This window comes from Caloenas nicobarica, chromosome 13 (genome assembly GCF_036013445.1).
Source record: "Caloenas nicobarica isolate bCalNic1 chromosome 13, bCalNic1.hap1, whole genome shotgun sequence".
Classification (NCBI taxonomy): domain Eukaryota; kingdom Metazoa; phylum Chordata; class Aves; order Columbiformes; family Columbidae; genus Caloenas; species Caloenas nicobarica.
Window position 1 is genome coordinate 12,797,705 of NC_088257.1, and position 16,640 is coordinate 12,814,344.

Sequence of the window (16,640 nt, forward strand, 5' to 3'; positions counted from 1 at the left end):
ACCGAGGCACCGGCTCCCGGAGCGGGCTTCCTAAGGGTCTCACCTAGAATGCATGTTATCTGGGTTTAATTTTAATTAGGATTGCACTGCACCTCTGTCCCCGTCTGGTTACATCCATGGGCTACCGCCTGGTCTCTATGGGTATATACCGCCTGCAGGCACACGCGCGTAGTGCCGCATCCTCTACGTTTGTAGGTAGCCTTCATTCATATTTATGCTTTGATTAAATATTTGATCAAAGGTTGAACGCTAACGCATATCGGTTATATTTTTAATGTACGACCCTTCAAATAGACTGTTTTGTAAACTGCAAGTGTCTATAAAGATTCTCAGTGCAGCATCCCCCCCAGCCGTGCAGCCTCCCCCCTAAATAATAACGCTGCAGATTGTAGAAGGATTTGAGTCTGCAGCCAGAGAGAAAGGGATTAGGGCGAGAGCACTGGAAGTTAAATTGTGCTGCATATAAAAAATGGGCGGATTGGTCTCTAGATGAGAGCTTGGTACCACCTTCCTTTCTAAAATAAAATCTCTCTGGCATGAAGTCACAGCCTATTTCACATCCGGTTTACCCTGGGACGTATTACTACTGTCTTGGTAAAGAGAAAGCTTTTGTTGTATAGCTGCGGTCAGAATATTGGGAGGAGAAATTTGGGTGCTAAACCCGGAGGAGCGGAGCAGCGGCGGCACCGGCGATGGCCGAGGCGGAGTGAGCGGCGGAGCCGGAGCCGCGCAGCCTCCGCGCGGGCGGGCGGGCAGCACCGGCAGAGGCGGCCAGCGGCGCCGCGGACCCGCGCCCGAGGGGCTCCCGGTAAGGGCGGCTGCTCGCTCGCACACGCGCGCACACCCGCGCACACCCCGCACCCTCCCGGGCGCTCCCGGCTGCGGGCACCGCGTCCAGGCGCGCAGGCGGCTCCTCTCCCCTCGCTCCGCAGGTACCGCCGGGTCGGGCTGATTTTTTTCCTATTTCTCCAGCTTGAAAATCCGCAGCGATCGATGGGCATTTAATTGATCTTATTTATTTATTTTTTAGCGTGGACTGATTTCTACCGGTCGCTTCGAAAAGGTTTTTTGGTTTGGGGGCTTTTTTTTTTTTTTTTTTTTTTCCTTTCTGAGGGAGGCGATGGGAGGGGTGGCTTTCTCAGGGTGAGGGGGAAATACAAAGTTGAAATGCCAGGAGGAAAACAAGTCTCGGTTTGCGCCTCAGAGATGGGCAAATCTCTCACCGGGGGTCAGAAATGCATCAAAATGCCCCCTCTCATCCCCTCTCCTTTTTTTTTTTTTTTTTTGGTCTTCCGTTGGGCACTGCCGAAATTCTCCCACAAGTGTGGCTCTTTCTCCCATTTTGAATGGGAAAGCCAGAGCTGGTTTGACAGGCGGTGCGGGCTCGGGGAGGCCAGGGTCTGGGGGCTGCTGGTGTTTAACGTTCCTTGAAAGTCTTTGTTAACATCTGCTTTTTCCAGCTGCAAGAAACTTTCCTTCTCCAGGATTTATAGTGCCTGTACGGGTTTACTGAAGCGGGGGATGGTATTGGGAGGGGGGCGGGTGTGGAGCTCAATAGATCAAGATAGTTCAGAACCATTCACGTTCTTTATCCCGAGGAGCCTTTTGCAAAGGCAGAAGTTGGCAGGACCGGGAGAAGGTGATTTTTGAAGCCACAGATGTTGCTTTCCCTTTGTAAGGGGGCTGATCACAGGGCAAGTTAAGATGCCCGTCTGGTCCCTGAAGATCTTTATCCACGCTTTTCCTGCCACATCCAGCTCCTTCCTATTCAGTTAGATTAGCTCAGCCCCACTCGATGCTTATCTACCGATCATTTGGCTATAAACGCATTAATTAGATCTCACAGCTTACATACCGCTTTGTAATGCTATTTTACTGATTCAAATTGTCCCCGAGAGTGTTCAGTGAATTGGGGTACAATAACATTTCCATCTACAGTGCTTCATTTTCTTAGGCATTTAAAATAACTCGAATTCACTATTGGGGGGAAATACAGGCTTCGTATTTTGTTGCCCTTATTTAATCCGACGAATACTAAAAATCGACTGGATTCCAGCACACAGTCTATAGATATGTAAAGGGACCTGCAGCATCTCCTGGGCTCACCGATTCCACAGATATCAGCTAACTTTGTATTTTATGGTTTATTAGAAAGTGAAAGAAACCTTCTGAGTTGTGCTGCTTTTTACTCAAAAGTAAACTGAGAGTAACTCAGTGAAGTCTGGAGGGAGAACAGGAGACAATTGGAGAGGAGAAGGCTGCTAATGCAAAAAAACATTTCCTAGCAGCAGAGACTGACAGAGATTTAGGAGATGGTATGTAGGTTGTCAGCACATGGTTTGATCATGCATTGTGCCCTTTAGCCCAATAAAAATATTAGTGTACATATGTAGCAGGAGATCACCATCAGAATCTAATCATTTTACTCCTTCTCTGATGCTAATATTTCAGGGAAGAGGAGAATAGTAATATCTGCAGGAGAAAGTTGCTTCCACCACATCAAAGCAAAGCAGGGGCTGTGAGGGAAGCACCGCTCTTCTAAGTCACACTACCACACACCGACACCTTCCAAGAGGTTTGGAAGGACTTGGGCAGGTTTAAGTCAAACAAAAAAACACTACACTCGGTTATCTGGAAATGTTACGGAGGTGCCTTGTCACATTTTCAGCACAGGAGGAAACTCAGGAAGAATTGCCACAGAGTTTGGGGACAGCAGCTTTAACTCATAGATAAAGTTCCAGAATAATGCAAAAAAGAATATACCCTTACCACAAAATGAATCCCACTTTAAGCCTCTATGTCTAGAAGGTAAACAGAAGAACAGCCAAGGCCATGCTCCCTTATTCTGATTGACATGAGCTATATTATTGTAAGGTCATTGCCTGACATCAAGTTGTTCTGCAAAAGTTTCAAAAATCAGTCTTTTTTTTCCACAGTACCTGTTTTAATGTAGGGAATGTTAAAGATTCTTTTTCTTCCAGTTTCAGAGCCCACCATGAAGAGAATCCTGGTGCTTTGTGACTGCCTCTGGGCCTGGAGCCTCCTTCTCAATGCATTGACTGAAAGAAGGTGGGGAGATATTCTTTTAATGCACCAACAATTTTAGGAACGTTTAATTTAATATAGCAGCATAAGACGAATACTGAATAGACTGCACTACAAGTGTATTGAGGGAAGTTAATCCCTGTTCAAATCGCAGCTAAATCTAACTAAGGGAAGACTGAAAGAAAACCGGGGTTCGTTTGCATAACACCTTTTTTCAATATTGTCAAGAAAAAAAATAGCCAAGTCTTCCTGAAACAAATTGAAACTAAACTATCTCTTAAACACCTGTGCAATTCTTTCTAGTCTTATATAATGACTGCTCAGAATTACAAGTTTCTTTACAATAAAAAAGTGTAATTAAGTTCTAAAAAATCTCATTGAAGTGCTATTTAGTAACTTTATTGTCCCTGCAAGCAAAGGCAAAAATTTCACTTCTTGGTTGGTCAGGATTGTATCCTAACTTAGTAGCTATTTTTCCAAATCTGAAGTTAGACCTTCCTGGTGAAGGGACACTGCTTGGATGAAGGAGAATTTGTAAGCTCAGACCCCGTAATAGTTTATGTTTGAATGACCACGCTGCACTGAATGTTTATGGAATATATGTTGAAATCAAAGTCTAAAAATAGCATTAGTATTAAGAACAATTTCCAGTCATACAATGCCTCATCTAACAACTAGTAGGTTAACTAAAGACTATAAAACAGTTTGGAGTATACTTGAAGTACTCTCTGCAATTCAAAATTCGGTAAGAAGACTCACAGATGTATTTCTGTATTTTAAAAATATTGATGTCCTGCCAGTAATACTACCTAATGACCAAAAAGCAGTAGAAATTTTGTATTGTCAATAGTGATCCCTAAAAGATGTTATTTGTGCCTTGATCTCCATAGTGTCTCCTTATACATTTGCAGCTCTAGATAAACTTATCTTCTGGCTACTTTGGGCAAAGGTTCATCTGCACAAGCATTTTCTCTCTCTTACAAAATAGAAGAAATAAGAATTAAAGCAGATGATGAAAGTAGCAGCTGCTGTATTGAATAAACGTGACATTTTAGAAGCAATACCTTTATTTTGATAATATATTAAGAAAGGTGAGATTTGAAGTGTTAATGAAGTGATTTATCTGGCCTAGCTAAAGAATTTTGTGAAAAACTGTTTATTATATGGATACGTGTACATATATATGTGTACATATACTTATTACACCTACAATGTATGTGTGTTCTTAAAGTGAGAATTAAAACACATTCGACTAGTGTTTAAAAATTATATGGTATGTCACTATTATAATGACCTGTAGATGGAGTTAGTGCACAGTTTTTTATTATACTGTGGTTTAATATGAAAACACAATCGCATACAGTCACTTTTTCCTCAAAATGTACACACCTTACATGAAATATATCTGTTTCTAAAGCCACTTTGTCATGGTAACTTCACCCACCTTTTCTTTTGGAGTGCTGTTAGTCCTCTATGATAAAAAACAATTTATGAATTAGATAAAGTGTTTGTGATACAGAAAGGCACAGTCTTTCCATACCATTCTTCTTGTCATAAAAAACCAGCATTAAGACGATTCTAATGTGTGTGTTTTGAATGAAAAATCACAACTCCTCTGGAGTTCCAGTATACTTCATATGTACACAAATGCTCAGATTCTTCCTGTTGTGACCATATGTCAGTTAAAACCAGCCCTAACGGTGCTTTTTACCTCTGATAAAATGGTGGGAAGAACAGGTAAGGGTGCTGACAAATGCGACACCCAGAATGGAAGCGGTGAATTGTGTAGCATCCTTTCCCACTGCACTGCCACTGGTCCATCATTCTGACGCCTCATCTGCAAACATACTCACTTGTTTACCACTAAAATTTCTGAAGTATTTTTATATCCTGTCACCTTAATGCTGATGACCTTGTGCTATCCTTGAGATATGTATGTACAGCAGCTTGTTTACTGACAATGAGCGTCAATATAAAATTTAATCCAGTGAAAAGTCCTGTATTGCAATTCTACATAAGGCGTATAAGGGATGATCCTTTGAAAGATAATGCTCACTGAAGACAGCAGGAGAACTTGTTATTTGGTAACATATAGGAAGCAAAAAAGAAAAAAAATATTAATGTCTGTGACTTAACATTCAACTGCAGGTATGAAAAAGAAATATAAATCAACCTTTTTAGTTTAATTTAATGAAGGGTATAGCCAGATGCTATTAATAGTATTTTTTAAAACTGTTAGAAATTTCGTCTTTTTCATTAGAAGGATTTATATGCATTAAAGAAACCCTGAAAATTGTTCTCTACAAATTCACATCCTATTGAAATAAAACAAAAGTTAGTAAAACTTCTATGAGTGCCAGTTCTGAAACCCATTTAAATTTGTAGTGTTATGTATTCCAACCTGTACTGCAAAATAACTTGGAAGCATTTCCAGAGTACCTACATCCAGGGTATCTTTCCTCCTTCTCTCTTTGTTTGATACAAGTGGGGTACAAAAAGGATGTCTAACTGATGCAGCTTACAGAAAATAATTTCTTAGGTATTTTAGCAGAACCAGATCATTTCGTGTAACTCAATATTCCTCATAAGATGGTCTTTGCTGGTTAGAGCAGGAACTGGCAGAGCCGTATGGATAACAAGCTGCCCAATGGAAGAATCACATTTGTGACCAGACCTGAGCCTAACAGAAGTTTTTTTGGCACCGCACTGTTTACCCAGTTCAGTAGCAATGTGTGTGACAATATGTTTTGGAAAGCAGTGTTTTTGCTTTTAGTCACGATGACTACACGTATTTTTAAATGGAAGTCTTCCCAGCAATGAATGAAAAAAACTATACTGATTAAGGGAATCATCTATGATGGGGTATTTGGTAAAGGTTTCAGATTTAAGAAAAATGTTGATTCTGATGTCACCTGCAGCGGAAAGAAACCACTAAGCCCAAGGTTTTAATTCTCATTTGTACTGATGAAAGTAAGAGTTTGGTAGCTGAGTTCAAATAGCTTAATTTCATCCTTGTTCAAGCAAAATTTCAGGATCTTTGGCTGAGTTAGAGATATGCATTAGGGATCTGTAAGTGAAGCTTTATAGACATGAGAGATTTCTGCATCAACAGATGGTTTCATTACATATTTGTAAGGAAAAGCTAGAGGTATTCCTCCAAATCTAATTGCTAAAGGAAAATGGGAAATAAAATTAAGCAAAATTATATATTTAGCTATGAAAACGCACACTCATGTGATTTACGTCTATATTCCTAAAGAAAACACCTCTGTATATTTTGTTTTATCTTTGTTTTAGCATTTATTTTCAGTACTTAAGTGTCAGTGTTCTAAATTATTGTATCTTTCCTTGTGTGCAAACCCTTTATTATGAATTAAACACATTATCTTTTGCTGACAAATGAGCCCTTTACCGAGGAACACACATATTAGAACATCATAACCATTAATGAATAATGAGATAAACATTAAGGAACGAATGTTCTATTTGCTCACTGTTTATAGAGAGGCACTAATTTTCTATGAAACTATAAAAAATGTACAATTTCAGAAGAAAATGTTTAAGTGAAAGGACCCTATAAAGCACTACAATCTGTTTTATGGAGGAGATTTTGTGACCACAAACCAGTATAAGCAAGATTAAACAGATTTTGGAATTACTGTTTTGTAAGGTTATTAGTGGATTACTGTTTTTCAGTGTTAACCGTTCTGTATTTCAGCTATGGCCAAACCTCATCACAAGATGAACTTAAAGACAACACCACAGTATTTACCAGAATATTGGATCGTCTGCTGGATGGTTATGATAATCGCTTGAGACCAGGACTAGGAGGTGTGTTGCGTTATAATTTTCAAGGTTACATGTTAGATAAAAATAATTTAAAACACTGTTATTTTTCCATTATATACTCAATTCCATTTATATGTACACATAAAATAATGCTGATAAGCAATAGCCTCTTTTTTCAACAATGCCATGCCATCTCTGTCTTTCACATACTCAGTTTTCTCACACTTATACCCAAAGGAAGAAGAAAATGGTTCACAATTCAAGAAGACCTCTGAATACATATTAAAACTTTAAATGTATGAAGAACAAAAGAAAATAAAATATGACCTATGACCTGACAAATGACAAGTTTATGACTCAGGCCTAAACAGCACAACTATCTATGACTATCTTCATAAGAGGATTTGGTTTTAAAAGTGAAAGCATCAATCAACCTTAGTCATAAAAGTCACAGAGAAGTTTATAAGATTTTTTTTCTACTTCGGTATGTCAGGATTTGTTTCTGTAACACTTGTTCTTCACAGCTTGGTAAAAATGTCTTTTTTTCTTCTGTCCTTGGTGCTGAATCCATAAAAAGGTATAAAAACACATAGCAATTACATCTTTATAAAAATGTTATTACAAAGTCTAGCCTTTATCAACATTCCTACATTCACTCTTTGATTTGTTCTGCTGTGACACGATCTCAAAAATGGGTCTTAAAACCTTGTTGTTCACAAACATGAAAGTTTTAAAAGTTCTAAACATACAGGCAGAAATCTGTTCTTTCCAGTGCATGGAAAAGCTGGATTCACTTATTTCAGATTTTTTTTTTTCTCCTGGACTCTTCAGGTAAAATAAAAAAAAAGCAACCCACTCCACAAGGTATAGCTCTAAACTGTTTTCATATAATACCTCTTAAAGGAACTGCATTTTAAGAGTAGGGTGTTACATTAAGAATTTTTATACAATCTCCTGCAGATAAAATGGAGGGTAATTAAGAATAAGCTTATTCTGTGGTTTGAGGCTATGATCTTGCAACAGTTCTTGAATTGTGAGTCAACTTCTTTAATAGTTTGACTTCCCTGACTTCAAGGAATGGCTAAAGATAAAATTCTGTTTATAAAGTGTTAATTAACATCACAGAATCACATGTTTTAAAAGGGTTGGTCTATAAATTTTTGTGTGCAATTTCAGATAATCCATAACAAAATAAGAATCACTTTCTACTTTTACCTACTGCCTGCTTATTTGTAAACCGTTGGACTAGTGTAGAAATAAATATTCCCTAATCTTTGATTAATGCAACTGTACAGCTCAGTCAGCTACTATATCACAGTAAATAAACATAGCAGATAAGGCAATAAATAAATGAAACTGTAAACTGTGTAGAGTCTGGTACATGTCTACAAGAAATATCTGAGCATATGATGATTTCTTATATGAGCTTTGTAGCTCTTATGATTTGTTTAGCAGTTACTAGGAGAACAAACAAAGGGAGAAGCAAGGGAAGGGTTTTCTCTCATCCTCTGGATTGCAATTTAGAGAACTAAGTGCATCAGCACAGAGTCCTCCGTATGTGTGTTTATACATGGTTCTGAAGCCAGACTTGAGGGGTGTACTGGGAGAACAGGTCTGCATACCTCGTGAAAGGATCACCCAGGCCAGTTAAAATTTACTCCTGACAGAAAGATTGTTTAATGTAACTGCTCTTATAGGAGAAAATGAGTCTCTCCACAAACTTTTATAGCCATTTGCATCACTACCAGTTAAAAGCAAAAAAAGTGGAGCATGGGAAATATGGGGCGAAGGGAAGGCAGGATTGGAGTAGTTTCTCTAACCAAGGCTTAGAGGAGTTTAAACAATCTTTGCATCCCTCCTTTTTTGAATTATGTTGCATGTTCCTACCTGTAGACAAGAACCTTGAGTATCACAGTTTCCTTGTTGCTCAGTACATTATAATTTCACAGTGTCAGTTCGAGTGAATTTATCTGTTATGTTTGTCAGCTTTGAATACTATAACTAAGAGTACTAGGAATTTTAAAATATTCCATATCTGATGAAATTGTGGGCAGTAACCTAATGTTTAAAATCAAATACATTAAGAAGTAGGTTTAACCTTTTAACTGTTGAATAATGCTTTATTCAGAAGACATAAATTATAGAATTCAGAAACTAGGGACAAATATCTAGGTCATTGTTTTCAGTTCTGATACCAATTTATGATAAATGGTTTGCTTAGGAATTTTGAAATTCACTTCTGCAAATCCTTCTTGCTGAGATATTTAAATATGAGCTAAGAGCCTCAAGATGACTGAATTTTGACACATATGATATAGACACTTTGTATAATGGGGAAATGTATTCTGAAATGTTCCATATGTAAAAATATCCATTGAGGAGTCTAAATCAATATATCAAATACAGCATGATTTTGGGAGTTGGAAGTTCAATAGCCTTCCATTATAGCATAATCTGTTGCTGGAAATTTTAACATGTATATGACAGAGCAGTAGTTTGATTTTTCTTCCCAACATCACTGATGGCTTCTTATTAAATATTTCAATCAGAACACGATTTTTATCTAGTCTAAAGAGAAAGTTAGGAAAGCTACAATATAATAGCATTTTTAGATACATATAATTAGGTCTAAAACTCATTCTTTCCATATTAGCGGTGATGTATCTATCAGAGAATTTAAGAGACTGGAAACCCTCATACATCTATGTTATGCTGATAAATTTCATGCTGTTAGGCATGATGTAAATCTGTATACCACTGATGACACTAAAGCACCCTCCCAATTATCCAAAATTGTCTATCCTGTTCTTTCTATGCCTTCTAAGAAACAGTAGATGAAATAAAACTTTGCATGGTACAGTTAATTTCTGCTACAGAAACGGGCACATTGCAGAAAACTCTCTGCTTAGCCCTGGATGACCTCTCCTTCTGTAGTGCAGTTTTTCAAAGATATACACCTGCAGAAAACAGAACTCTATGCATGAACAGAAACACAAAAGAGAACCAATTTCTCTCTTTCTCGCCTATGGAAGAAAAGGTAGACGATAGAGTTTCTTCAGCCAGTTTATTTGTTTCTTGTTCCTTGTGTTTACATATATGCATGACGAATTCAGTGACAAAAAAGGTATGCTTACTGAAAAATTGCAATGAATTGTGAACGGGATTTGATCTTGATCTTGCTGTGTTCACTTAGTGGAGTCACTTCCTCCTTTTTGAAATAAACATCATGACATTTCTCTTTCCCAAGTTTGTAATAAGTGTGGTGAACAGTTTCATTATTTGCTAGAAACATCCTAGTGAGGCAGATGAGGTGCCACGAAGCCAAGAACAAGCTCCTGGAGAGATCTCATTACAAAGATACATTGTTGGAGCTATACTATGTATTCATTGGAAAGCCAGGTTAAAAGGTGGAGAATTGAGATAAAACAAAATTTAGAGGTCCTGAATTTTGAATCACTCTTTGAGAATGCATGGAATCACTACTAGATTAATATTAAGTCCTCCCTTGCCTTTTTTTAGATCTCCTTTTGAGGTATCACTTCAAAAGGAAAACTAAAAGACACATATCCTCCATAACGAGTATGGGAATGAAAATTACTATTCATCAGATTATCCAGTAAGGGCATACCTGAAATGAAATGAGCAGCTCTGAGCATTTTGCCATTAAACGAGGAAGGAAATAGTTCTCATTAACAAGAATACTAAAAAAAATGGAGTAGGTGTCCCAAAGAGAAAAATTATAGGGATTGAATATGCTCATTATTTTAAAAATAGCATTATGGCTAAAATTTATCTGAGCTTTTTTTAAAAGACAAACACAGCACTATGTTATGCATTGGTACATTTGCACCTCTTATCAAGAATTATTGATATAAATTATGTTTTTAGGTGTTTGCCTCCTTCATATGTGGGCATAGTCACTTAGTCAGACATGCTAGGAAACAGCATCTGTTGTACCCATCCATAAACATGGACAAATAACTGTTTACTGTTATTTATACCTGGAAAATGGAACTTTCAAAATTAATGTAAAACCATTCTGAATCACAGTAGAGGAGACCTATTAAATCTACAAGCGGATAATTTACAAAAAGCAAGGAAGAGGGATTGCAGAGAGTAACATACTGAAGCTGAAAAAGAGAAAATCATGTTAGACATCAAGCAAAAAAATAAACACTGAAGTCATTTAGGTAATAGCATAATTTTCTGTGGGAACTATCTGGATCCTAGAACTAGCGGTGATCAGAAACAGGCTTAATAATAAAGATGCTGTTCTTTTTTCAAATATACAATCCTGAACAAAGTAAAGGATCAGATAGTGCTGGGAAGGAGTCAAATAAGGAGGAAAATTCACCTCAATGTTTGGTGATGTCTCCTAGTACACCACTATATCTAGAGCAAGACTTTAAAAGAATTGAAAAGCAATGAAAAATGGTGGAAAAAATAAGTTCCTCAGATAAATGACTTTGCCATTGCCTTTTTTCCTGGGTTGTCATCATGCGGGGGACAGAGGTGAGCCCTGGGATGTCGCCACAGCGCAGAGAGGGCAGCTTGCACAGGGCAGCCTGGTCGGACCTGGTGCAGAGATTTAACATGACATCGGGTGCAGCTACAGATTTTTTTAAGGCTATCACCTTTGCAATGCACACATCCCTGCTCTAAAACTAAAGGATATCAGGTAGTCTGCAACCTTTTAACTTAGAATAATTGTATATGTGGTTTATCCCTTTGAAAGGGATTTTGTAGTAGAAAGTTTTTTTTAATACAGAACTAAGAAGGACAAGAGTGGGTTTGATGATGAAGACCAGAATGTTCCTAAACAAAATTTGCTTTTATAGTTGGGTCCATTAGATCATCCCAAGAAGAATATCAATATTACTTCACTATTGAACAGACTTATACTTGGTTTACGTTATCAGTAAAAGCTATTTGTTGATCTCTCCTGTGTGATGTTTGTTAAAACTGAGTGTGACTGTCCTTAAGTGAAACGTCAGTCTATTTCACGCAATTCATTATTTCCACAGGATGATTACATTTGAAGTGATGGAAAATAAACCTGACAGTTTTATGTTAATTAGGTTCTAAAATTCAGTTTTATGAGAATATTATGTATAAATATATGATGAACATACCTCTTGGTGATTGAGTTCCCAGTGGAAATTGTTGTATTTGAACCCATATCAGAGCTAACTTAAAAACTTAGAGAAAATATGGGTTTGGTCTGTGTGTGTCATAAAAATTTAGTTAAACCTAAACATTTTTACTCTAAATGAAGACAGTCCTATACTAGTCCTACTAGTAGTCCTCTACACAGAATTCTGTAAGAAGGACTAGATGCTATACTTAAATCTCTACAAACTGAAAGGGCTGATTTTGGTCTTTTTTTCCACACAGTAGGCAACACATTGATGCAAAGGCAACTGTAAAAAGCCATAGAAGCCCCTAGGAAAATTGATTTTATACAACAGTAGGGAGGTAGGGAGGATATGAGCAGCTTTGAGCTGTTAATTGGCATGGAGAGAGCTGCCACAACACCGCGTAGCTCTCTGGAAGCCCTTCCTGGCAGCACATACAGCCGGGTAATCACAGGACAGGTCGCTTTTCACCCTTTTGGTCTCTAACAAAAACAACAACATAACATTCTTATGAGTTTATTTCTTGTGGTTCTTCAATACAAATACTTCATAGGATGCAGAGTGATTAGTCTGTGTTACTTTTTTTTAGTAATACTAGTGTATGCTGTACAAGCATCTAAATTCTTTCATTTGAAACCATAGGAAAAGTCTCCTGCATTTTAATAATTACAGCACATACTGACCCAAGACATGCAGGAGGAGCAAGTGCATTACCAAAAAAAGATAAAACTAATTTAAACCATCAAAATGTGCACTTCAAGTAAGCCTTGTGCTCAAATACCAGCAGGTCACAAAGGGAAACAGTTAACATATAGTTTCCTATAATAAATAGGCTTATTTCCTGCTGCTTAAATAAATCTGTTTCTGTATTTCTTATTTTGTTCTCAATTTGTAATCCAATCACAATTCTAGCAATAACGAGCTCCCTGGGAGTTTAAATCAAAATATTTATTGTTATTAATTTTGAGAGTTTAGGTTAGCCTAGCATCATTAGCAAAATGCAGTAGTCGTAAGCAGTAAAATTACAGTAGTTGCCATTGACTGGTGCTTTCACAGCCTGATATGGATCGATTGCCTGAGGCCGTGCTCCAGAGTGTCCAGGTGTGCTACTCAGCTGCTATTTTGCTGATCAGTAACTACTTGGACTCTATGGGTGCCTTATAGTAAAACTAGTAAGTCATTAATAATATCCTTGGGTTTGTTTTGTTTTTACTGGAATTGTGATATATTTTACAGATATCCCTATATTACTTCATGAGATAGATGTTACAGTCAAGAGACACGGTTAACATGTCTTTACTACTGATGGACTTATCTTCAGCAGTCTGATCAGCTCCTTAACCTGAGCTTGTTTTGTTCAATAACTTAGAATTTTCTCTAGTTCTTAGGGACGTTATGAAGATTTTGAATATAGCTCAGGATTTGAGGTTCCTGAAAAACGCATTCTGAGCATCTGAAGCACAGTTTAAACTTTCCCATGGTAATCGAGCTGCAAACTGAACATGATTAACCTTGATTCTAAATATATACCCCAACTGTATGAGTAAACACATGTCCTATGCAGGAGTGACTCACAACTTCTGAAGCTCTTAACAAAGCACAGTTGAATCATCTAATTAGTAAAACAGTAAACAAAAATTTCAAAACTTCCATATGGCTTTGGAGGGGCTAAGCTTTTTCTGTGTGTTCAAACACACTTTTTTCATTGCTCTTGAAAATGAGGTACATATCAAAGAAAGAAATCATTTGGTGGTGTGTACAGGGGTTTTATTTGAATTCGAAGAGACCTGGGATTAGATGTTCTGCAAATGTGTAATCAGTATGAAGATAACACAATCTCTTAGGAGTGCACAATCTGATTTTCTGTTATGACTTATGACTTATGTGGCCCTTCAATTATCTCCAATGTTATCTAGAAGGATAGGCATCACTCATCTTTCCGCTACCTTGGATATCTTCCATCTTACTGCCAAAGCCTTTAGTTTCCATTTTGTGTCCTTCAAGTGATTTCCTTAAGCCTCAACCTCTCCACTATGACCACACGTCTCCCAAAACTAGAATCAGGATACCACTACATGATATGCTGCTAATTCAAAGAATATATTCTGTGTTTGAGCAAGGTAAATCCATTAGCTATATTGTATTAAACAGAGGCTCACTCAGAGCTGGGACTCCGAGTTTGCACCAGTAGGGATGAATGCATTGCACCTGAAGTGTTTCTATGATCTTCTGTCCCCTAATGACACCAGTGGAAGTGCCTCAATGGAAAGGAGATGGAGAGATGGGGAGTCAGGATGAAAGATCTTTAAGAGAGTCATTCGAGTTTTACTTTTCAATATGAAAAAGGCTAATAGGTTTTATGACTATATTAGTTTCTCAGTCTTAAGAAATGGCGAGTCAGTAGCTGGAATATAAAGAATCCATTCAGCAATGTTCTACTGGCCCTCGTGAAATCTTCATCTGCTTTTTCTGCCAGCTCTTTCATGAAGATCACAACCTCTTGATCTTTTGTGAAAGCGACAAGCTGAAGGACAGAAGAGTTTTTTTCCAAGCCAAGTAACTCCTGGACAATCATATGATTCTTCCAGTAATAGAAGATTGAATTTTCACTAAATTTTAACTTCTTTAAGTCCAGAGCCAATTAGATGTAAAGAGAATACTTAAATTACTTTGTCGGGTGAAAAGCTTGTAAACAGTGATAAGGTCACACATTAATTTCACAGCCAAGGAGGAAATGCCACCTATCCAATGTTTTTGTCAATAGTTACTGCAGTTTGTACACATCTCAGTCACAGATATAAAGAACAAAAAGAATATTATTAGGCAATTCAGCCACATCATAGTATTTTACTTTCTGTGATTATGAATAATACTTTGGAAATTTCATCCTTTAACTTTTTTAATGAGTCCTGGAGATTACTTTTGCTGCCACCTGATTTTTACATTAACTTGGTAACTGAATACAAGCATCACTCAGTGCATTACTGGAATGGCAGTAGAATCAGATCTAATATAACATCTGGATTATTGCTGTCTCACAAAAGGACATATTTTATTGTATATATACCAAATGTTTATATAAAACCACTTACATTTTTATATATTTAGAAGTGGTAGACTTTTTAAATGGAAGTGCATTGTAAAACACTAATTCTCAGAAATCGTGCATCAAAAATGGAAATTTATGTTACTGGCTGCTTAACCTTGATTCCTTATTTCTCTTCTGTTAGAAATTTCTCGTAAGATGAAACAAATCGTACTTAATCAGTCCAAAGTCCATTGAAATCAGAGGGTTGTATCAAATTACTTTTCTATTTTAATTATTTTATAATATTTAAATAACATACAGATAGCGACATACATACATTTCTTAGTCTTATGAAAATTTTTGCCTGCTGCATGACTTTTACATCCTATACATGTACTTTTTGTTTAGTCTCTTTAGAAGTACTTTTAATATTCAAAATTTCTCAATTTATTTCTTTTCTCAAATTTATTCGAGAAATGTATCACTCCTTCCACATTTGAAATTTCTACCAAACCCCCCATATTGGCCTGTATAGCACTATAGTAGATGTATTCAGACTTACACCAGTGTAAATTCTGAAGGCTGGTGGGGTTAGCGCCACTCAGCAGTGTTTGGATTCATGCCTCCAGGTGGTGTTACTCCCTGCAGCTATATTTAAATAGAGTTATTTTGATATATGCCATCCTGGGTGAATATTTTTGCGATGTGTGGCCTAGAAAATACCAATATGTTCACAAGCGACTGATACTCTGTGTGTGTGTGTGTGTGTGTGTGTGTATAGAGGGGGAGGAGAGGAAGAGGGAGGTTAAGCTTATGCATTTCTCACTGTGACTTTTAACAGATCTGCAGAATTCAGATGTTTGGCCCTTTCTGGAGATCAGCACCATTTTAGGTATCTCAGACTCAGCATTTGTGACCACTAGAACAATAAGATTCTTCTGAAGTGGCACAGGGCATTGTGCCATGGAACAAATGGACATCCTTGAAATCACAGAGAAGTCTAGCTTTATGGTACAGCATATACATATAATCTGTGTTAGGTACATGTTATAGATTTCTGAATTATTCTTTATACTAATCTATCACTGAGGCCTACAAAATAAATTTGTTAGGGGAAAACTAACGTTAGTGCCCATGTCAATTTAAAAAGAAGTCTAAACCATTTACTAACTTGAACATTTATACATAAGTCAAAAATTGTAGCAGAGAAGTCTAGCTGACATTTATTTGGAAAAAAATTATACCCTTAACTGCAATAAACAAAAAGGATAATACAGCTATTTCTAACTCATACCAATAAAATCTCTTTATGTTTCTATACACTGAAGTGTATTCTCTCTCTTTTTTTCTTCTATGTTTCTGTGTCTCAATGCAAAATACATAATTCATAAACCCAAGGTTAATTGAGACCTTCATTCAGCTTGCCCAGAAACACTGAGTACCCAATGAGACTTCTGAGTACTGTGTAAAATATTGAGCACTGTTTATATTGTCAGGCAAGAAGATTTATTAGAGAGTGAAAAGATTTCCACAACAGTGGAACTACGGCTGCTGCACTGTGGCATCACAAGCCATGTCTCAAAAAAGTTCTGTGGAAACACTGTGATCAAAAAAAGTGTTGCTGACAATATTGACTGTGAAAT

At 37.2% G+C, this 16,640-nt stretch overlaps 1 protein-coding gene across 1 annotated transcript in view; it reads left to right on the plus strand.

Annotated features, from left to right (window-relative positions):
• Positions 1–536: 536 nt before the first annotated feature.
• Positions 537–16,640, plus strand: part of GABRA1 (gamma-aminobutyric acid type A receptor subunit alpha1) — a 43,563-nt gene continuing 27,459 nt past the window's right edge. The window contains 5 exon segments of the mRNA XM_065644192.1: positions 537–616; positions 618–659; positions 661–932; positions 2,982–3,069; positions 6,764–6,876. Coding sequence (XP_065500264.1) covers positions 537–616; positions 618–659; positions 661–932; positions 2,982–3,069; positions 6,764–6,876 — 595 coding nt within the window.